Source organism: Primulina eburnea, chromosome 1, assembly GCF_022965805.1.
Source record: "Primulina eburnea isolate SZY01 chromosome 1, ASM2296580v1, whole genome shotgun sequence".
Lineage (NCBI taxonomy): Eukaryota > Viridiplantae > Streptophyta > Magnoliopsida > Lamiales > Gesneriaceae > Primulina > Primulina eburnea.
This window is the reverse complement of record NC_133101.1, coordinates 6,660,973-6,683,718: the sequence shown is the minus strand read 5'-3', so window position 1 is coordinate 6,683,718 and position 22,746 is coordinate 6,660,973. Positions and strand designations below refer to the sequence as shown.

Here is a 22,746-nt window from a genome sequence, read left to right as displayed (position 1 = left end):
CCTCTAATTATTATAATTTTTTTTGGGGTTAAACACATTCCATTTTTTTTTTTACATTTATACTATAATTTGAAAATAGTACACTTTAATTGATTTTTGTTTTTGATAAATTCGTTAATAGTCTTATTCCTAAAATAATTCATCTTTAATTATTTAAAAACTTATAGTTAAAATTTCAATATTCTTAGATGGAAAAAATACACGAACCATTGTTAAAAAAATGCAGAAAGTAAATACTAAAAATAGTATCGATTAAAAAATTCATTACTTTTATTTTCATCTTAATTTATGCTCCATTTCCAATTTTCGAAAATGTGATGTTTCATTCTTATACAAGCTAATATGACTAATAAATTATTTTTGTAAAAAATAAAATATTTTATTTTTATCCGAAATTTGTTTTGGTATATTTATGTGTGGACATTCTTAAAAAAAAAAGAAGAAGAAATAAATGAATTGTATTATTTTAGTGTTTATCCACATAAAATGATTTATATTTCTCAGAGTATCTACATGCTATGACTTTATGCAAAATTATCAAAATTTTATGCATCCTAAGACTTTATGCATTTATGAAAATATTAGCCAATATTTTATACACCCTCACTAAAAATTGGGGTAAGATATGGATGAGTTTAAAAAATATTGTTATTTATATATGATTAAAAATTATGACAAAATTTCAAAATTTTGTTGTTGATGCATAATAGGATTGCATTTTCAGTTTTGTAAGGGAATTTAAAATTTTATAATAGAAGGAAAGTAATTATAAGGGTAATCTTTTCTACTATTAAATTAAATAGATGTTGGAAATTTGAATCAAATTTAGAGTTTAAATAAAAGTTATGATTCATGAATGTAGGAGTATCTTTTGACTCTTCATATTCTTTAGTTGATTGTGGTTCATTATTGTGGAGTGTTTTTTGACTTTCCATATTCTTGGTTACTTGAAGACTTTTGGTTCTTCATATTCTTGAGTTGATGAGAAAATTAACTGAGTTAATTAATCTTGCATGACTCTTGGTATACATTTTGGGGCTTATAAATAGTGTGTTTATTTCTTCTGTAACGAGGCCCATGCTGGACCATCCTAACGACCCATGACCAGTAGTGGTGCATGGGTATGGGCCGAGGTCCTTTGTTGGTTCAGTCTAATGACCCATGATCGTTACATCTTCATTTCATACACATGGAAATTTTTTCTCTTTCAAGTATTCTCTTGCATTTCATATTGTTAGCTTTTCATTTGGCCTCCGTTAAATCTCGGTGATAAAGTAAAGGTACGTTTTCAGTTCGCCGTAGTAGTGTCTCGTGCTAAGTCACTGCAGGTTGTTCCGTTGTATCATGTGAAACAGACGTCCAAGACGATCCTCGAAGCACATACATGAGGGGACAAATATGTTTTAAGGACACTGTACTTTGTTTAAGTCTCAGTTTGGTTTACTTCATTTATAGCGTTTCTCTACTGCTTTCTCTTCAATATTTTGCTCGTTGGTTTTTTTTATAAAAACCATTCTGTACTGTACCATTTGATAAAATTGTGCAACAATAGATCATATGAAACGTTATTAACACTTTTTGAAATATAAATAACACTTCCCATAAATTAAAAATAATAATTTTTTAATCTTTCTAACAATATAAATTATATTTGGACTCCATTTATTAATTAATATGTATGTAGTTATGTTTGTATGATTTAATATTCATTTAATTACACAAGCTAGCCAATTTGATAGTAACTAATTCATAAATCGTGCCTTGAATAATATTTGGGTTTTTGTTTGAAGAACTACTGGACTTTCAAAGTTTGTGTTATGAGACGATCGGACTTATGAATAAAATTACATTATTTTGCCTGTATTTTTTAAATAAAAAAATAGGTATGTTGATAAACTACGTCAAAATTCTCAAATTTGATGGAAATATGACTCCGAACCTTAATGATAAAATTTTGGGATGAGAACTAAAATCTTCTCTCATTCACAAGCTATATCATATTCTTATTGTGTCAAAGATTTTGATTAAAAAAAAAAATTAATGAAAACTTTGATTACGTCTAAATTATTCCTAAAATAATAATTTATTGATTTTTTAATATATATTAATTTTTAATAAAATTGTAAGACTGAGCATGCACCTGTCTGTCAAAAGTCCCATCAACCAACAGTGGGGTAACTTCGCCCTGCAAACACAACGTGAGATGTGGGAAGATGAGCATCAACGATATTATTATTATTAAGAATAATTTATTGTCGAACATATATTACACAACAATCAACATCATCATCTTCTTAACTGTGGTCCATTTTCATATGTTGACAATATATAAAAAAAAAATCGCGTCTTTTCAGTGCGATCCGCATATAGTACTTCCACTGTTCTTCTTTCTTTTGAGGTATTGTTTTTGTTTTGACACTGCAGATTCTGCCCCAAGAAACGTCTCAGAACTTCGGAGATATCACCTCTATAAATGCCCTGAATTCGCAAGAACACAACCCACCACTGTGTGTGTGGATGTGTGTGTTGGGAGATTAAACAGGGTTGCTTTCGTAAATCTCTGATTCTCATGATGAATGTGACCCTTCGTCTTGGATCCACTGTTCATACCTTCCTTTTATGACAGACCCTACTTTTTTTTTGGCCTTTTAAAATTTAAATACCCATTATTATTCTTGTTTTTGCTCATTAAAAGCAGATAATATTATATAAATATATAGGATTTTGCAGCTGCTGATGTTCATGCTGTTGAACATCAAGAAACTTATGGGAGAGTTGGGGTTTGAACTTTGAAGTATTGCTTGTCAAGTACTAATTTGTTGACTGGTAATTGCTTGATTTTCCAACATTATTGGGTGGATCTAACATTTTTTTTGTTTCTAAATAAACTCTTCTTTTTGGGATCACAAATGTTTAATTCCCTCTTGCAAATATTCTTCTTCTCCTTCTTGTATTTTTAGTGATCAGAATGATGGTTTTATGTGGTGCATTGATTATTTTTCCACCATTTTTCCTCCATGTTCTTGATGTTTCATTCTAAAAAGTATGTTAGAAGATGAATCTTGTTCTTGCTTGTGTAGATCACCCTATTCCTTTGAGCTAGGGTTTGTGAAAAAGCTGTTAATTACCCTCATCGAGACCTTGGACTGAAAAGGTCAATGGATTTAATCTGATTTTCGATTGCATCTCTGTGATTTTTCAAGATTTTCAGCAGTTAGTTTTGTCAGAAAGCTGACATATTGAGGTATTCTTCGAATATATTCTCCCAGATTTTTCCTTGAATTAAGAACGTTTTGACACTTTTCTTGAGCTTATAATTTCCTCGATTCCATTTTGTTTATCGGGATCATTAAATTTTTTTTAAAAAAATATTGGTGTTAAATTTTCTCAAAATGATAATATTAAATCTTACTTTTTATTCAGAATGTTCTTACATCAACCATTATTAAAAGATAAATTTTATTTATTGCGTACCTATAAATAAATACAGTTTATATACACTTCTAAGCGAATGAAGACCTAATATTTATGAAAATTATTAGTGGTTTGTACCTCCTTTTTCTAAATTTATTTAGATGCAAAATGGGTTTGATTTTATTGTCAAGGATTATTTATGGTAGTTAGCATCTTAACAACGTTTTTGGAGGTTTATTTGATTTTGTATCACGGAGTACTTGTTAAATAATCATCATTTCACTTTTCCACTGAGAAAAATTGTTAGACACATCTAGTTGTTAATTGATCTATTTTGGAGAGTTCGTCATTCGGGTTCTTGAAATCGAATGAGAAGATTGCTTATTTTTCGAAATCTTTGCGTTTGAACGAGAAGATTGCTTATTTTTCGAAGTTTTGGCTTGAGCGACTCGATCGTGAGCAGAGGAAAACTTGCAACTGCGCATTGGAGTAGCTCGAAATTTCTCTAGGCTGGAGAGGATTTATATTGATTTTGATGAAGTATCGAATTGTGAGGTTTCTTAAGCGAGGCGTGACGGGAAGGCTATGGTAGTTGAAAGCGTCGTGGCGTTATCACTTGGAGGGATGATACTGGACTGAGAGATGTCGTAAGAGGAGCTTCCTTCAGTCCACTCACGGGCGAAATCCGGGGCTGAACTAGCTGCCGACTCATTCATTCAAACACTCGGTAGAAACCCCGGGAAGTTTGATGCTACTGTGATTGAGTGAATGATGCGGGAGATAGTTTCACGCCACTCTCATTCTGTGCTTGGACTGAAGGGAGCTCCTTTGCTATTTACTTCATTCCCTTTCTCCGCAAAGGGTTCCATCTCGTCTCTGGAAAAAGGATGCTCGATCCAGTCATGTTAATTTAGGAAGAAGAATTACATCATTCATTGAAACAGTAGCTAGTTCTCATTTAATTTTGTTGTCGCAAAACTCTGAGATGTCGTCAACACACACTCACACACATGTATTCATGGTTCGCCGGAACGGCCGTTATGCGGCCGGAACAGAACGGGAACGGTGACCACCGTTCCAAAGTTCCAGGGCAAAGCGGTGATTGTTTTGTAGCGCTGTTCTTCGACGTTTTATCGGCGATTTAACGAGAAAGCGGAACGGTTTGGTGTTTAAAAAATATGATTATGAGATATTTATGGTTCACTACGGTGTATGGTAATGGATATTGTAGATGATTATTGTTTATGGTTCATTTATGGTTATGGTTATGGAGTGGGGGGACATCGACAAATTCAAATGACAGATAATTATGGATCGATGAGTTACAATTGGAACTCTCAGTATGTTGGGTATGATCCGACTGGATATCAATCAGGTGAATATGGATATCAATCAGGTGGATATGGATATCAGGGTAATTATAATTCTACACACGATTCTTTTGATAGATCATTTGATTTTTCAACATCTGGTACACATGGAATTAGACATCGCGTATTTGATTATGGGTCGTCTCAGTATATTGGTGATAGATATAATGAATCTTCATCATCTATATGGCGTGGTGTTGGACGTCATGGTCCCGAGTATAGATCTTCAAGTACAGCTGATAGTTCTACTGTGTATCGTGGATTCGGATACTATAATCGTCGTGACGAAACACTATTAGAAAATTAGTCATCCCATTCTAATGATCTTTCGTCATCTTAATCTAATCAATATCCCTATGAACAATCACGTCAATATCCAAATGTTCGAAATCAATTTAATCTACGAGATAGTGATGAAGAATATAACAATGATCTTGCTCCTCCGCGTCACACTTCATGGTATTAGTTTTGGTATGTTATAATTTTTAGTGTGTATTTCTTATTGTGCTATTATTGTAAAATAGTTTTGTATTGATATATTAATTTGTAATAACTTCATATATTTTATTTTTTAGTATGATGTAATTTATATTTAATTTTTTTACCAATTTTTTGAATTTATTAATTTTTTTATACAACCGTTCTGCAACCGTTCCGCAACATAACATTGGAATTGGAACGATCGTTGCCGTTCCAAGCACCGCAACCGTTCCGGCGAACCATGCATGTATTTGTCTCTGAATGCCTCGATTCCTTGCTGCACTCATTCAGGATGCACCCAAGTTCTGTATCATAATCGACACACTTGTACCAATTATCTTTCTCAATAAAGATAATACCGTTACGAGGTCATATTTGTGTTTTCGGATGAAAGTCGGTATAAAATATTGAAAACATGATACTAATATATAATATTTGAATATTAATTTTTTCAGATATGATATTAATATATGATTTTTGAGTTAATAGTTTTTCTGTTTTTAAACTCAAAATCTTGTGTTTTAAAACAATTAGAATTCATATATCATACAGTTGTAAAATATTTCAATATTTTGCATCGATTTCATCAGAAAAAAACAATTTTTTCATTAATATGAGTTTTTGCAATATATATTTGAGTGCTAAAAAATTATATATTAATATCATATTTAAAATAATTGATAATATATTAGTATAATATTTTTTATTTTTTGTATCCATTTTCGTCTAAGAAAGAAATGAGTGCCCAGGGAGTTTAAATACATTTTTTTGCATGGAGATTGAAAGCAAATTTATGCTTGTTTTGTGGAGATTTTTTAGCAATTTATCCTAAATCTAACAAAGAATCAAATCAAATTATTAGTATGTTAAAAAAAGTACAAATTACGTACGATAAAAAATAAATATTATGAAACAACTAACAAAAAAATAAAATTTTGAATTATAAAAATAAAATTATGAAAATAATTATATTTTTAGTAATAAAGTAAATCGGATCTTTGATCCTTCAATATCTCCAAAATAATAACCTAAATCGACATTATCACGACTTTCAGCTTGAAGTTGTTTTTCAAAAATTTTTTAGTTTTAGTTTGCTCAAAGTATTTGGATCAGTACTTTTACTTTTGTGTTGTATTGTTAATTTAATATCACATGTTGATGATTTTTTTCCTTCCAATATATGGTTTTTTAAAAAGATTTTTTTTATTAAAAATATTTTTTTTTCAAATAATTAATTCGAAACATAAATTATAAGATTTAATTATTACATTGTTATCAAACTATAAATAATTACTATAAATAAAAATATTGAAATAAATAATAATATATTATTACATTGCGTAACGTAATGCAGATGAGTTGGATATGATTTTTATGTAGCACCAATGTAGTACAGAATATAACGCAACGGGTTGGACGTGACATTACGACGGTAGACATCACAAATACCAAATTCAAATTAGGATGGTAGAAAACATAACATGATATGTGTTAATTGTCCCACATCGGTTGGATAAATAACCTTTGAGTGACATATATTGGCTTGGACAATCCTCCCCCCTTGAGCTAGCTTTTGGGGTTGAGTTATGTCCAAATTCCATTCTTAACATGGTATCAGAGCCGGGGTTTCACCGTTATGTGTTGGACTGCCTATAATTAGGCCCATAATTGGGTTATTTGTAAACTTCACGCTCTAGATGTTCATTCCTGGGCGTGAGATAGGTGTGTTAATTGTCCCACATCGATTGGATAAATAACCTTTGAGTGGCATATATTGGCTTGGACAATCCCCCCCTTGAGCTAGCTTTTGGGGTTGACTATTGTCCAAATTTCATTCTTAACAATATGAAGTGTTTATCAAGTGATCTATATTCAGTGTAAGTCACCAAACTATTATTTTTTCAGTCTCAAATTTAAAAGTTATTTTTCCAATGTCTCAAATATGTAGTTCATTTTTATTTAAAATATACTTATATTAACTAAGCTTTGGAAAATATGCAACTATTTTATGAATAAATTAAATAAAGATAAAATATGAAGTTAATTTGTAACTTTTGTTTGTTCGATGTCTTGTGAAAAATAAATGTGTCTATATATTTGAAACAAATGGAATATTACGTTATACAAAAACTAAAGTGAGATTGTTTCGTATCTTAATTTTTTTTAAGAAGAAATTTGTGAGTATGTTTGTGTTTTTGTTTGTTTTAAACTATAATTCAGTATTATGTATCAAACAAAATTTATGGAATGCAATATGTACTGTAAAAATTATTTTCTCAAAAAATAATAACAATCAATCAATCAAGTCTCTGAAAATTGACAAAAATTTGTGTTAGATGATCTCACGAGTCGTATTTTGTGATACAGATCTCTTATTTGAGTCATCCATGAAAAAATATTATTTTTTATGTTAAAAATGTTATTTTTTATTGTGAATATCGGTAGGGTTGACCTGTCTCACAGATTAAGATCCATGAGACAGTCTTACATGAGACACACTCCTGAAAATTAAATCTCATTTTTTTTTTTGAAAAAAGCAAACGTTGCACAAAAACTTAGGGTTCTTGTCTTTAGGGGTTTATTAACCTTTCTTCAGAGGATGGTCCCCCAACAAAGTACGGTACACTTCTGTTTACAAAAGGCCTCTATTGTTTCTTTAATATTTAAGTAGAGAAAAAATCTTTTTTAGTGAACAATTAAATAAGCGACGAAATTCACAACATATAATATTATACACTGTGATGAACAAAGTACATTCCAGTTTATGTTATTCAATCCTATGATTTTGAGCAAGTGGCATCTATCTTGTGTGTATGGAGGAGATGAAATTCGCAAACCCAGAAACGCTGAAGCGCAAAATCTCAGAAAGTGCACCGAATTCCCTCCGTTCAACATGCTCTTCCTTTCTTGGTTTCTACCAAACTTTGTACCTATTTTACCAGGTACTGCTGAAAATATAGCGTCTTTGTCTCTGTGATAGATTTGTTTGGGCTCGACGTGCTTTATTTTAGTGTGGAACGATGCGGAATGGCGGTTGTATTTTGTTTGGATAGCTTTTACTGGTTGGAGATTTGACGGACTGGGAAATGGCGCTGTGCGGCAAGATTAAGGAAGCTGCTTTGGAAGCCAAGGCAAATGGCGACGCATGCTTTTCGAATGGGGATTTCTCCAATGCTTTGCGTTTCTACTCGCAGGTAGCATAATTAAACAACCCATCGTGGTGTTTTTTTAACTAAGTTGCTAGAGTGGAAGAGAAAAAAGCTATGATCTTTAATGTATACAGGAGGAGCTGAAGCAGGGTTTACAGTTTTGGGTATTATAAAGGAGGATTTGAGTTTGACATATGTTTTGTTTTATTTTGAAGAAAGATTGCATTTTTTAAGTGCTTCCAAATATTGACTTGAATTTTTAAGTCCTTCTAGTCTGGAATAGTAATAGTTATGGATTATATATGCGAGATTAGTTTCATTTGAAATACGAGTTTGTAATTCCTTCTTCAATTTAAATTTTCAGTGTTTCCTGTTGAAGGGAAAATTGCATATGATGGCTCCTGTTGAAAAGTTATTGTTTACTACCTTTTGATCAATTTTGAATATCTTTTAAATTTTACAAGGATTACGTAGACCTCTGGAAGCCCTATCTTTGACAATGCATGTTTGCGTTCATGTTTGACAATGCATGTTTCCCACAAGAACTCAGATTAGTGGTTCTTCATGAAGACATGAGCTTCCAATCACTTGGTGTAATTTTTTTTTAATTATCAAGTTTATTGTATTTTCGGCATTTATTATCTTTTTAGAAAAATTGCTGTTCAAAACGCACTTACTCTCTCAGTTGGAGGACAAATCATGTTTTTCTTTTACATTTCTTTTATCTCGTTAAATCCATACAAGAATTCTCAGCGCATATTCTAATTTAGGCATGGTTTAGGAGAGCTATGGCCAATGCTTCTATACGGAACCATGAAGATGCGATAAATGACTTGACGATTTCACTAAAGACGGATACATCCTCGAGTGGAAAAAGACAGATACAAGGCGAGCTAAAATTATCTTGGATCATTCTGCGATAAGAAGCAGTCTACCAGAGGAACCATACGATAATTACTCGAGGTTTTCTCGTGCCATCTTATCTTTATCTCTTTTATCAAAGAAATGTGTTTCAGATAAGTATCTCACACATTCTATCAGTTTGTTATTTGTGCTTTGCAATCAGATATCAATTGTTTGTAGCAATCATTTTTATCATCGAGACTGTTGCGTTTGATATTTATCGTTGAAGTCATTTTACTGCTATGCATTGTTGGTATTTACATCTTTCGGACATTTTTCCTACTCCGTGACACATAAATCTGTGTTTCTTGCTAAAGCTTTCCTTTAACAAAGCTCAATATAATCTTGTAAATCGTCCTGGTAAGCCGACCCCGTGAAATAGGGAATTTTATGGTTTTAATAGTAGGTTTATCCCAAGGTTATCAATATATGACAAATTTTAATTTCTTCACAATTGTATGAGAAATATGATTTTTTATTTTATTTTGTATTGGATTTAAAAAAGAGAGATTCTTTTCTGTGCTGGAGATCAAATTTTATTCATAAGAAATTATTTTGGGTTGTTCATTGATTCGTGGATTCAACCAACAAAACTGATTTCTTATTACTATAAATTGGCTTATTGGACTCTACTCATTTAGATTTAGCATGTTTTGCTAATATATATCTTGTGTCTTGTACGAACTATGGATTTGTTTGTTTGAATACTCTCCTGTGGTTAGTTGACTCTCGGAGCCAGAACTGTTTATCTTCCTTCTGTTCCATTGGTGCTGATGTGGTTTAGCCAATTATGAACTAGCTGTGCGGTTCAAACTATTTAGTTCATAGCATAATATTTACTGAACGCATCTCTTGGAATGTTTGCTGTTGTTGCATTTGTACATGTTTATTGCTTTACTTTGGTTCGTGTAACATGTAATTTTTGGTGCTGCTATTTAGTTCATATCATAATATTTACTAAACTTATCTCTTGGAATGTTTGCTGTTGTTGCACTTGTACATGTTTATTTCTTTACTTTGCTTTGTGTGACATGTAATTATTGTTTCTTTAATTTCTCATACTCTAGGTCTTATGTGACACACGAGCCACTGCAAGTGGAACTCCAATTTGTCTTTACTCAACTAAGGGAAGGGGAATGACTTATTGTGCTGATGTTGCTACAGGCCTCTTTAATGCACAAGGAAGATCCTTATGCTGTTGTAAGTGTTAAAATCTTTTTCCCCCGATATAAAGTTCTTTTAGTAGTTATAAACAATCATACTATGGATGTATTTCTTCAAAAGGTTATTTCATGTAGTATACATTTTGCAATCTTGTGCGCTAAGCTAACATCTTGGTTTTATTTCCATCCATTGCCTTATGCCAAACTTAAGAATTCTATTTTGTAAAAAGAATGGACAACTATGATAAACAAAGGAGCCGTTTTTAACGTAAATATGCAGCACTAATACTTTCTCACCTGAAGAACTGATGTGCAGATTATATTGAAGCATTGTCGCGAGACCCATTGTCACTACTGTTTCAAAGCCGTGTCCTACATCTGATGCTCAATACCATTTTACTGATCTAAAAAATGGCAAATGCTAGCTGGAGGATGTGGTTCTTCTGAACATAAGAAAAAATATGAATTTCTAAGAAACTTAATAGATGATCTTGAAGACTATGTTAGAAACGTGACTGCACCTTCAATTACCAGTTCCGAACTTGACTATACTGCTGAACTCAAGTACGAGTGTCAAAGTGTGTACTGGCCTGCAGTTTTGCCATCCAATGTAGTTTTGGCTTGCCATGTCCTCGTGAAACATATACAGCAGCAGAGCTATGATGGTGCTCATCCAAACATTCATGTGATTCTGTTAGTTTATACATTTTTTTTCTTTTCTTTGTGTCCTGCTATCCATTTTGCTTCAAGCTGACAGCCTTGCTAAATTCCAGGATCTTTGTCAGAATTATGAGAAATTAGCAAATGAAAGCAAGTTGGAGTTGCATGTATATGCTGTGATCCTGTTATGCTGTATTCAGAAATTTTATTCCTCGAAACTTTCCTTTAACGCGGTCATAATTTCAGAGGTAAATCACATTGCTTGAAAAGTCATTAGAACTGCGGCATGCTGTACTTTTTTGTAGCTTTATATCTCTACAGTGCCCATCTTTTGCCAAAATTTTATATAGCACTTTATTCATTTGTTTTACTTTTTCCCCACATTTTGCATTTTCCTCAATACAGATTACCTTGCTTAAATCTGAAATTAGGGTCAATTCCATGGCAATTGTCTGGATGAAATTATTCAGATGCCAGTCAGCCTCTAGATTATCAAGGAACAATGTCTATGGAGCAGGTACTCACCACAGTGTCATGTCTAATTCTTTTCTAGCTATTTTTACAGTAAATAAATGACAGCCAAGCTTTTCATTTTATGCATGAATAGTGACCTGAGAGGAAAAGCTAGACTTTTCTTGCTACTCAAAGAACTAATTTAGGATGATATAAATTACTCTTACAAATCATATGGGCAATAAAAATATTAGACTTGATAGCAATCATATGATGGCTCTCCTAATAGCTAGCTGCTCGCAAAGCCTTATCAGCATGGGGGAGGTAGTGTGATCCATAAAAAAACATCACGCATAAATATTTCCATGCATGAAGCTTCACAGTATCTTTGGCTTAGCTAAAATATGAGGTTTTATTCTTGTTTTCTTTCTTGAAGTGGCAAGGAGGGTTCATATCCAAATATTTCTTTCTTTTGTTTTATCTGTTTCAGCAGGGTTCATATCCAAATATTTCTTTCTTTTTGTTTTATCTGTTTCAGCACCACGTTATTTGATGCAGAGAACCCAAACTTTATCTATGTCACTAATTCTCTTTCTGTCAGTCACTTTATCAGGATGCTGTATTAATGAAAAGAGTTGTACTTTCCAACTATAGCTGAATTCGATATACTTTCTCACATTCTATTTGACTGATTTCGTCGAAGAGACATCCTCCCATGTGGATCCATTGAGTATTAGTAGTAGACTGGGACAAACCATAGAATTATACAGTGTACTTTGTTCATCACATTGTAGACTGGGATCACATTCGAGCAGACTGATTTGCTTTAGGACTCTTTATCATTTTAAGCTAAATTTCATTAGTACTAATACCCCAACTGGAAAGTACTAAATAAAGAGTATTAGTACTTTGTTTGGTGTGTATATACTTTTGTCTATTGACTGGGATCACATTCTATATTCTTAAATTTCATTGCCAAATTATATATACTTTTCCTTGGTGTGTATGTGAACAAAGTACTAATACCCCAGCTGGAAAGTACTAAATTAAACTGAATTCGATGTACTTTTCCTTGGTGTGTATGATACTGGAAAAACTTGAAAGCTACTAACACCATTAAGTAGAAAGTGGGCCAAATGTTGGTTTCTGTTATTAAATTCCCGTGAAATCAAAAGCTATCTTGTACTTAAACAGCACTGTTTCCTCAAATTTTCCTTATTATTTAGTTGAGATATGATGCTGAATTTTGTGACCATCTTGAATCTGTCCAATGTCATTATCTAGGTTAGAGTGGCTCGAGCTGTCTATTCTGGTGGGAGTTTATTTAATCATTCTTTCCAGTCAAATGTTCACGCGTATTTCCTTCGCGTACTCTCTTCATACAAACAACCAAGTATTTCACTGCAGGATCCCAACTGGAGCTCTCTTATGGCCTCAGGTTCTTCAGTAACAAACCTATATGCTTAAAAATTAAGATTTTTTACATGATACGACTTGATTTCATAATGTTAGCCATGGCTGCTGTGGTATTGCCTATTGATAAAAATGGATCGCGTCCCGGCATATTTCTGGAGGTTATGTTGATCCATATGAAAAATGATACTGTTATAATGGGAACCAATGGTTTATTTGCAACACACAGCCATACTTCATTTATAGCCAAGCTATGCAAATTTCATCACAGGCAATAATTTTTGTAGGGTGGCCAGCTTTGAACGGCATCAAGTTTTGGAAGAGCGATACTCATTTATTTGGCAATGTAGAAGTTGTACTCGAGTGGATCTCTTTGATCTTGTCATCATCGATGTGCTAAGCCAACTTGTTTAGGAGTAGTTCTGGACAGCTGTCACCAAATACGAGAAAGAGAAACTCCGACGCAGGTCTTTGCTTTAGGACTCTTTATCATTTTAAGCTAAATTTCATTAGCTCGACATGTTATCCCCACCTGATCCACCCGATATCTGGCAGACACTTTAAAATGCTTAGATTAAAGAATTCCATCAAAATCATGTCATTTTTATGCACCTCGCATAAACTCCAATTGAAGATGGAGAACCATTTACTCTTATGTTCCATTTTTGCACTCCATCCCAATTACTTTAAACAAGGACTTGGTATTGAATCATAACATCTTGCATTTCTACTTAGCTTAGTTGATCAAGTAGAAAAGGCATCACCATACTGCATCCCCTTCCCTTTAAACGATGATAACTCTGTCATTGATGAAGGTGGAAAAAGTTACTAGCGACTTTATCTCTCATCTTGTAGGATCAAATGCTTGCTACTAGATCAAAATTTATTACCAACTGTGAACTACATTGCCAATCAAAATTGAACTATATAGCAAACCAAACAGATTGTTGTTCCACATTGGCAATCATATGGGACAGTATGGTTAGTTGTTTAACTCCAACAATAGCTCCAATTAACAATTAATTAGAATCCAACACGACCTTGTCTGTGAGAACAATTATACGATCAAGATAGTGACAATAAATCAATCTTATATCTGATTATTACGAGGTTAGGGAATCAAATCTAAGTAAATCAAATAATTTATTTTCCAAGCGAAGAATAATACATCCTCGGACATTGAGTAATGCCAAGGCATCTGGTTTCAATTTTCTTATGATCGAAAGGATTTTATTCTTTTTGTATTTACTATTGTTAATTGTCCCACATCGGTTGGATAAATAAACTTTGAGTGACATATATTGGTTTGGACAATCTTCCCCCCCTTGAGCTAGCTTTTGGGGTTGAGGTAGGTCCAAGTTCCAATTTTAACATGGTATCAGAGCCCGGGTTCCACCGTTATGTGTTGTTGGACTGCCTATAATTAGGCCACCCGTTTTGCCCATAATTGGGTCATCCAGATGTTCATTCCTGGGCGTGAGAGGGTGTGTTAATTGTCCCACATCGGTTGGACAAATAACCTTTGAGTGTCATATATTGGCTTGGACAATCCTTCCCCCTTGAGCTAGCATTTGGGGTTGAGTTAGGTCCAAGTTCCAATCTTAACAACTATTGATGTCTATTCTATTTTGCACATCGTTCGAAAATTACATTTTCTTGTCATATAGCTATTGTCCCACGGACACAATTGATTATTTCAACCGGGAATTGGTTCATTTAACGACTTTGACACTGGCAGATCCTGGAAAAACTTTATGGTAAAGACCATATAGTTATTGGAAACGAGTTGATCAAACTTGTATTGCTGTCAATGGGTCACGAAATTGCTGCCGGAAATGCTAATCGATCGCATCAGCGGAGATTCTGAATTAGTTTTGCTATGTTTTTTCTTGTTTGGAGACAGATTGTGGTTTGTGATCTATGTTAGTATAGTTTATATTGATTGATTGTTTGTTGTATCTATAGACGAGAACTAGGTTTAGAGGTATACTTCTTGAATAAGTTATAGAGTAGATTTCTTATGAAACGGTCTCACGAATCTTTATTTGTGAGACATGTCAACTCTACATATATTCATAATAAAAAGTAATACTTTTAGCATAAAAATAATATTTTTTCATGGATAACTCAAATAAGAGATCTGTTTCACAAAATACAACTCGTGAAATCGTCTCACACAAGTTTTTGGCTAAGTTATAAGAAATTAGTGATTTAGTTTATGAAATGCAAACGAGTCGAATTGAATCGAGCATGAGTGTTGTTGAGCTGACTTCCGGATAGACTCGTAGATTAAGTGAACAATTTTGTGTTCGAGTTTGTTTCTCATTGGTATTCCACGAGTTTGATTTGTTTGGTTTGAACTTAATTTGAGGTATATAAAGTGTGATTTATGCCTTATATTGATTAAATAATTTGGGTTGGAATTCAATTTAAAATAATATAATAACACTTATCTTGTGGTGGCCAACGTCCCAACATGGAGGTTATTAAAATTGATTAAATGGATCGATCAATTTGTTTTTTGAATCAAATTAATGAAATCGATTTAAATTTGGTCGTTTTAGTTGGTTAATTAGTCCATCCTTTTTTTTTCTTTTAGAAAAAATTGTAAATTTGAAATCCATCGATTCAACTACCACCTAAATTCTTTCATAAACGCAATCTAGCAAGTCGCCACCAACTAAATTAGATTTTTGTGCTTTATTAGAAGGCTTGATTTAAGTACAAAAATAAAACGATTAGTTCTGTTTTGACCACACTTGGTTATTGAAAATGATTAAATAGATCGATCAATTTGTATTTTGAATTAAATTAATGAAAAATGAATTTAATCTGCGAACAGATACAATCAACCAAACTAAAGAAAATGTGTAACAGACCACAAGACATACAAATGTTGATAATTGTTTCTACAAACATTGTCAAATAGGTAATTCAACTTTTCTGTCATTTAGTTTAAACCCCCCAACTGGTCGTATCTAGTTACATGCAACAGTCAGTTTGACATATTTTTGCATCAGAATGAACGTATCATTCATCTGAAGGGGATTGGGGTGGGGGGGGGGGGGGGGGGGGGGGGGGGGGTTGAAGAATATAGAACCACAGGTACAAGTTCCAGGTCAGGTATAAAATTTGAGTATGTTATTATCTTGGCACTGTCTCCTATCTGCTGCCTTTAAATGCTGAAAGGGAGAAGAATGACCTTGTTGCTGAAAGAAAATTCATTAGATAATATTAAAATCTGGAGAAAAAAAAGAATGCATCATGGAAAACTATAAGGGCGAGAAACTCAAGCAAAGAGCAATCTCGTCAATCTGACCTTTGGTAGTTGTCACAGAAGCTGAAGTGTAGCCCTCGTGCAACTGCCGGGATAAACTCTGAGAGTTGGATTCGCCAATAATTGCTTCATCTGAAACACAAATTCATTGCATTTATACAAATAAATGAGATCCAGTCTGACATAAATGAGAGAACATAAGAAACTATAATCAAAAATAGGATATGAGGAAATTGTGAGGCACAAAAGTACCGGGACGTTTTTGGTAGCTTTCATGAGTAGCTTTTGAATGTCCATTGTTGATTGATTGAAGGGTTACTTTCTTCACCAGATTTTCAGCACTTCTTTTATTTACAAATTTTGAATCCTCTGTGTCTTCCTCTCCTTCGGAAAATAAAGTCGGACTCGACCAACCAGTTGTATTTAAATCATTCTTACTCTTGCGAGCAAACTTTAGAAGCCTCTTAAATCCTTTAGGCACATCTTTTTGGAAGGACATCGGTGGAGGATTTTCAGCATTGCCCCAGCCAGTGATATCAGGTTCATTGTTTTCCTCGAGAAGCATCTGTGACAGAGAATGACGACCCCGTGAGTTTGATGCGTTAACCGGGGCTACATAAGAAGGAGATCCCATTTCATAAACGTGGCCATTGGATGTAACGGAATGATCTACATTTTCCTCTATTTCGACCCAAGCTGAAGGCGAGATGGTTGATCCTTCTTCAATATCAGTTTCTAGTTCTCGATCTCTGACACTGTCAATGACAGGATCATTGGTGGAGTACACTTGGGCAAGGCTCTCCCTGTCTTCACATTTTGGAGGGCTTGTAGCACAGATCCTCAGGTTCCGTCAATATATTGATTTCTGATTCTTCAATTTCATTCTCTTCATGCTGAACTAAAGGATCAGAAGAATTGGAAATTGACTTATTTTCCTCAATTAGGATTGGGTCTGAATTGATAATCAATGGTTTTTGAGATTGCGAGGATGCTTTAATCTTTGAGACTAGATTAACGTTGGAGCTAGTTCCAGAACCTTTGCGAATAAAAGGCTTCGATTCCAGGAGAACAACGTTACCCTTCTTGGTAACCTTGTTGTGTAAGTTAGGCTTTGCTGAGGAAACAGGATTTCCAGGGGCAGTTTGAACTTTGCTTTTCGTGCTTTTGATCATTTCTGTTACAGAATGCTTCTTCTTATCAGTAGTGCTTGTCAAACTCTTCTCGATATTGTTGTTTGATTTTACAGATATTGGCTGTGTTTGAGGTGTCTCTAATTTTTTGCTCGACTGAGAAACTGATGATACTGGATGTGATTTATGAGCTTGTGTGGCACCAACAGAAGCTCTCCCGGTAGAGACCTTGGTGGGTGACACCCCTGAAGCTCTTGGAGATGGCATTGATGGCCATGATTTGCGTGTGGCAGGCAGAGAAGATGCTTTCAGTGAATTTTCCTTAATAATGCCAAGTTTTGGAGAATCTGGTTTTGGTAATTCAGGTTGAGAGACATTTTTCTGTGCCAGAGAAGATGCTTTCCGTGAATTTTCCTTAGTACTGCCAAGTTTTGGAGACTCTGGTTTTGGTAATTCAGGTTGAGAGACATTTTTCTGTGGCTTCTGGGGTTTCTTCACATTTTGTTTTTTACCAGAATCACTCGTGTTTACGGAGGCCAATTCTGATTTTTTTGAACCAAGAACCTGTTGCATTGCCCTGAATTGTTTGTCTTTTTCTGCTTTCCTTCTAGCAGTTTCTCCTCGAAGTTTCTCATCCCTCTTTTCCTTGTAGGGGTCATAAAAGCCACCTCTCTGTTCATCCGTTAAGCTTCGTCTTTTGTTATTATTGGGCACAGCAGTCCTAGATTTTGTAGGCTTGGTATCTACCATCTTCATCATCGAATCATTTAGTTCTGCTTCAGTTTTAAGATTCCATTCAGCCAAGGCAGCTTTTTTCTGGTCAAATTTAGTTGATTCGATCGGAAGAGTTCTCCTCTTGCGCAAATGCTGGACCACATTCTGTCCCTTCAGGTGAGTTCAGTTTCACGTCTAAGTTACAATGCTCAACAGGAATATCTTCAAAAGAAACACTAGACTGAACTTCAGCTGCTGCTGGTGAACTATTAGCAATTTCCATATTTTTTAGATTATTTTGGACCTGGGGAACATCTTCTAAAACAGATTCCTCGTGACACCTTGAAGATTGTTGACCGATTCCACTACTCCATCTTCTCAGTACAGATTTATTTCCACCACTAGATGCATTCAACGATGACCTTGCATTCTGAATATCCCTAATTTGATCCTTTTGTTTCAGCTCAAAAAGACTTATTGCATCTTGCACACTTATTCTGACATTATTCTCAGATTTCTTTAGAGCGTGTTCATGTCCTTCTTATCACTATCACTTCCAGCTGGATTATTAGGTAATACCAACCTTTCTCTGGCAGGAATATAGTTGAGATTTTTGATAGATATTGCGGTAGATCTTCGAGATCCAGACCTCCCAATCTGTACCCTTCGCATTGGAGATGCTGACCTCCTAGGTGAAGCAGATCTTATGAGAGAGCGACTTCTTTCCACTGATGTTTGCTCTTCCTCACTCGAGAAAGAAGATTCCTCATGGTCCGATGAGCTTCGTCTCTCCATCTGTGCAACTTTTGCTGGAGAAGCACCATCTTCTACTGATGGCCCTGAAGATAATGATCCAACAGAATCATTATTCCCTTGGTTTGAACAGATTTGATCGCTCTCCAAAAACTGTTTGCTGCATGAAACAGCAACCAACTGATCTCGTACAAGTTCTATGTGCTTGCTCAAGGAATCCCTGGAATGAATATATGTGCATCAGTATTCATAAATAATTGAGAGACAGAAAGGAGGATAACTCTTTTCGATTGAGCTGACTTTGATGCAACCTATTCTAGAGTAAGGAATACCTCAGGTATATTGAACCAAAATGGTTAGAGAACTTCTCTAAATCTGTCATTTCCTCAACGGAAAATTGAGAATCGATAGCTCTGTCAAAAGCAGCAGTCAGTTCTCCTCTTAATGCAGTAAGCCTCAAGTCCATGGCTCGCATCAATTCATTTCTGTAACCAACCAACAGTTCGTACTATAGAATATGTCATTCCATAATTACAAGTAGTAGAACCAACAGTTCATACAATAGAATATGTCATTCCATAAGTACAAGTAGCAGTAGACAAATTAGAAGACATACTTGGAAGCATCTGATCCTTCAGTCTGTAAGTATTCAGTCAACTCAATCAGCGTATGCAAATGTGTATGTACAAAATCATACTTGATACGGTATGCATAACATCAATACCAAAAATCAAGAAAAGAAAAATATGATATTACCTTTGGAGTTGACGAGGAGCCATGAGATGAGCTACTATCTGCCAGGACAAAAGGGAAAAAAAATGAACTTGGTATCTTTTCGACAACGGTAAATGCTTTATCTTTCACCCGAATGGAGTAATATTATGTTTTCCTTGTAGGCAGTACCACAAATTAGATTCTCTTGACAGCATAAGTCATGCATGTTGTATGGGTAACACCTCCAAGTGAGAATTCTTGTTAACAACTGCAACGGAAATCCCATTCTACAAAAAATTATCAAACTAACCTGTTTCGCCACTTTGGACCTCAGACTCCATACCCTGAAAAAAGAATAAATATGAAAACTTACTGTTACTTGCAGCTTAACTCAAGGTCAAAATCAGCCAATTTCACCTTTGCATACAGAGAAAGGTGAAATCTCCGGGCTTCCTCTAGCTGAGACATCTCTCTTCTAATGGCATTGGTAATGTCCAGAATATGAGGTGAACAAGTCATATGTAGAAACCTAGTTCATTAAAAAAGTAGACAAAACCAATAGCAGCAGACTTGTCAATGATAATAGCTGAACTCTAAACAAAGTAAACTACAAAAACAAAAAATTGATTTCCAAACCTTTCCAACATGGACCTTGTAAACCATTTTAAGTCGCGTGGATTTTCCGGAGATTTAAGTTTGTATTTAGCATCGGATCGTTTTGAATGCAAAGCATTGATTTCAGCTGAATGTAGCAACAGATGCTCCAAAAATCCAGATGCTATTTTCTTCTCTTTCTTGTTCACATAGCACACACATGCCTCGTACCTTTATAAAGAAACAGCAAACAATGTAATATTGACAAGGCAGATCAAAGAACAAAACATAATAGATGACAAGAATTCCGACAGCCATTTTGGCAAGTGAATGTGAATCAAGGGGAAAAAATGGTGTTGCCCTGCAATCACAAGGTAAAGTAAAAAAATACAGAGAAAGGAAGGAAACTCATAACCTAATTACAAAAATATAAATAATATATAAATACAAAGCAACTGCACATATATAGTCATGCAACATCGAGACATTCTTTCCATTGCATGCAATTGAATAAGAGGTGGAAATATAACCTATTTTGGCTTGGAGAAATCTGAAACTCGATGTAGTCCAATGGCATGTCAGCATCCATAACAACATCAATCTTCACAAGCGAACTGACTGACTGAAGAAATTTAAAATTAGCGCTTTAACCAAGATTTACAGATAAAAATTATTTCCTCGCACGAGTAAATTTTGATGACCAGAAAAAGGGAAAGAAATAGAAACCACCTAGGCTTCGCCAGAGTTTCTAATTTTTCAGAATCCTAAACTCTTATTCATCAAACAACATAATCCTGGTGGCCGAATCACAAATTCGAACCGTCGGACAAGCATTGCACCACTTGAATATAATTCATCATAGAAACATGTGGTATGCCTACACAAAGGGATCCATTTTTGCACACTAGCACAAGCACCAAAAAGATCTAAAAGGAATAATGCTACTGACCATCCGCATTCCAAAATATATTCCACTGCCTAATCGCAGCAAAATAAACTCTCCAATGGCCACAGGATAACACCATGCGTCACACAATCTATAGAGAATAATAATCAGCAAAAATAATTCCCCGCCACACCCATTCACTACAGAAACCGAACCGAACCGTCCCGAATTCAAATTCAAAATTTAAAATATACCATTCGAATCAAAGAGTGCACAGCTATCTCTCAAGATCAGATTTTGTTTCCAATCAATAACGAAAGATACAACTTTACAATGGCACCAGCGATATCCAAATCCATCACCAAAAATACACAATAATAATCAGCAACAAATTTCAAATCCTACTACAACTCCACAATGCACTAAAATCAAACTCCATTAAATAAAAAAAAAATAAAAAATAACAAACTAAAAACAAGCAAATCGATAGTAGTACTCACTGCAGCTGAATCAAACCGAGGTTCAGAACGAGAAACGGAGCTCAGTGTAGTTCAAAACTTTAAACTACAAAAAAAATATTAAACAAACAGTGAAAACGAGATCTCAAACAAGAGCTGAAAAGTCCATAAAAGAATTGATTAATAATTGCTTTCGAATCAATAATTAAGCATTACTTTTATCTAACTCGAGGCAAGTGTAGAGAGAGAAGCCTGAAAAGTAAGCAGGAAGCAGCCTTTCAGCTTTGAGTTGAGTGTAGAGAGAGATACCGCACAACAGCAAGTCTCCAAGATTCAAGCTTTATTTCATTTTTTTCCTATTTTGGTGATTTTTTTTTAGCTTGCCACCTAATTATTACAATTTATATGAAACTCCATGTTTATTCTCGAATTATGTCAGATGAATTATAAATCATCGAAATTATTTCAGATTATGTCAGTTGAGTCGTAAATTATCAACCATAATTATATTTATTTTACATATAATAATAATATTTGGTAAGTGAATATTTTTAAAAGTGGAATTATTATTATTATTATTATTATTATTATTATTATTAATGACAGGTGAGAAGCTTATGACAAAAGATAGAAGAAGTTGGTGAATTTAAGAATTAGATTCGATCACAACATCATTGGTAAGCAAGTGGTTAAGCAAACAAAAGTTACTTATATACGTAATTTATATTATATTTGATTTATGATTTTATTAGTTTAAAAAAATATCTCTTTTTTTTTGCTCTACGATATTGCGATGAATTATAAATTAAAATCTATTAGGTTATTATTATGACCATATTCCTTTTGAATTTTTAATTTAATGTGCTTGGGAAAACGATTTCGTTAGGCATTTTAAATACTTGTAGCTCCATGAACTTCGTGTATATTTCTTGTGAAATGATATATCAAATCTATTTATGTGAGACTGGTCATTTATTATACATAGTTAACATGATTAGATTGTTGGGCTATTGTTGGACTTTTGTAGTATTGGGCTTGGTCCATTTGAAAGAGAAATTGGACTAGCTTGTGGATGGTAAATGGGAAGTGTCCCACATAAGAAAAAGAACAAGGCATTGGTGAGCTTATATTGATTTACACTTTGTAGAGGTGTAAGTAAGATTGGTCAAGAGGCTCTCTCTCACGCCCGCCGGCTCAGGAGGTGCAAATCATGGG

At 34.1% G+C, this 22,746-nt stretch overlaps 2 protein-coding genes and 1 pseudogene across 5 annotated transcripts; 1 reads left to right on the top strand and 2 right to left on the bottom strand.

Moving 5' to 3' along the window:
• The first annotated feature begins 10,383 nt into the window (after window positions 1-10,383).
• LOC140825126 (uncharacterized) lies at window positions 10,384-14,152 on the top strand (annotated as a pseudogene).
• A 1,678-nt stretch (window positions 14,153-15,830) lies between these two features.
• On the bottom strand, window positions 15,831-18,171 carry LOC140825099 (uncharacterized). The gene is made up of 3 exons (XM_073186640.1): window positions 16,535-18,171; window positions 16,325-16,414; window positions 15,831-16,214 (listed from the first exon to the last, which is right to left on the bottom strand). Exon 1 carries the CDS (start codon window positions 18,169-18,171, stop codon window positions 17,092-17,094), a length of 1,080 nt encoding a protein of 359 aa, XP_073042741.1. The 3' UTR covers window positions 15,831-16,214; window positions 16,325-16,414; window positions 16,535-17,091.
• On the bottom strand, window positions 17,705-21,888 carry LOC140825107 (COP1-interacting protein 7-like). 4 transcript variants are annotated; one of them, XM_073186651.1, is made up of 10 exons: window positions 21,748-21,888; window positions 21,574-21,637; window positions 20,718-20,809; window positions 20,230-20,418; window positions 20,011-20,122; window positions 19,904-19,937; window positions 19,636-19,673; window positions 19,496-19,518; window positions 19,212-19,364; window positions 17,705-19,099 (listed from the first exon to the last, which is right to left on the bottom strand). In XM_073186651.1, exons 3-10 carry the CDS (start codon window positions 20,774-20,776, stop codon window positions 18,646-18,648), a joined length of 1,062 nt encoding a protein of 353 aa, XP_073042752.1. In that variant the 5' UTR covers window positions 20,777-20,809; window positions 21,574-21,637; window positions 21,748-21,888; the 3' UTR covers window positions 17,705-18,645. The 4 variants fall into 4 exon arrangements, with proteins under 4 accessions (XP_073042752.1, XP_073042761.1, XP_073042771.1 ...); XM_073186660.1 differs by having other exon boundaries at window positions 20,718-20,805; XM_073186670.1 differs by lacking the exon at window positions 19,496-19,518 and having other exon boundaries at window positions 19,212-19,387.
• Between the last annotated feature and the right edge of the window lie 858 nt (window positions 21,889-22,746).

Coding starts and splice junctions, on each gene's coding strand:
- LOC140825099 (XM_073186640.1), bottom strand. CDS start 18,171: ATGATGAAGATGGTAGATACCAAGCCTACAAAATCTAGGACTGCTGTG.
- LOC140825107 (XM_073186651.1), bottom strand. CDS start 20,776: ATGGATGCTGACATGCCATTGGACTACATCGAGTTTCAGATTTCTCCA. Junction 20,123..20,229: donor ACAAGGTCCATGTTGGAAAG/GTTTGGAAATCA, acceptor TTAATGAACTAG/GTTTCTACATATGACTTGTT. Junction 19,674..19,903: donor GGTCCAAAGTGGCGAAACAG/GTTAGTTTGATA, acceptor TTGTCCTGGCAG/ATAGTAGCTCATCTCATGGC.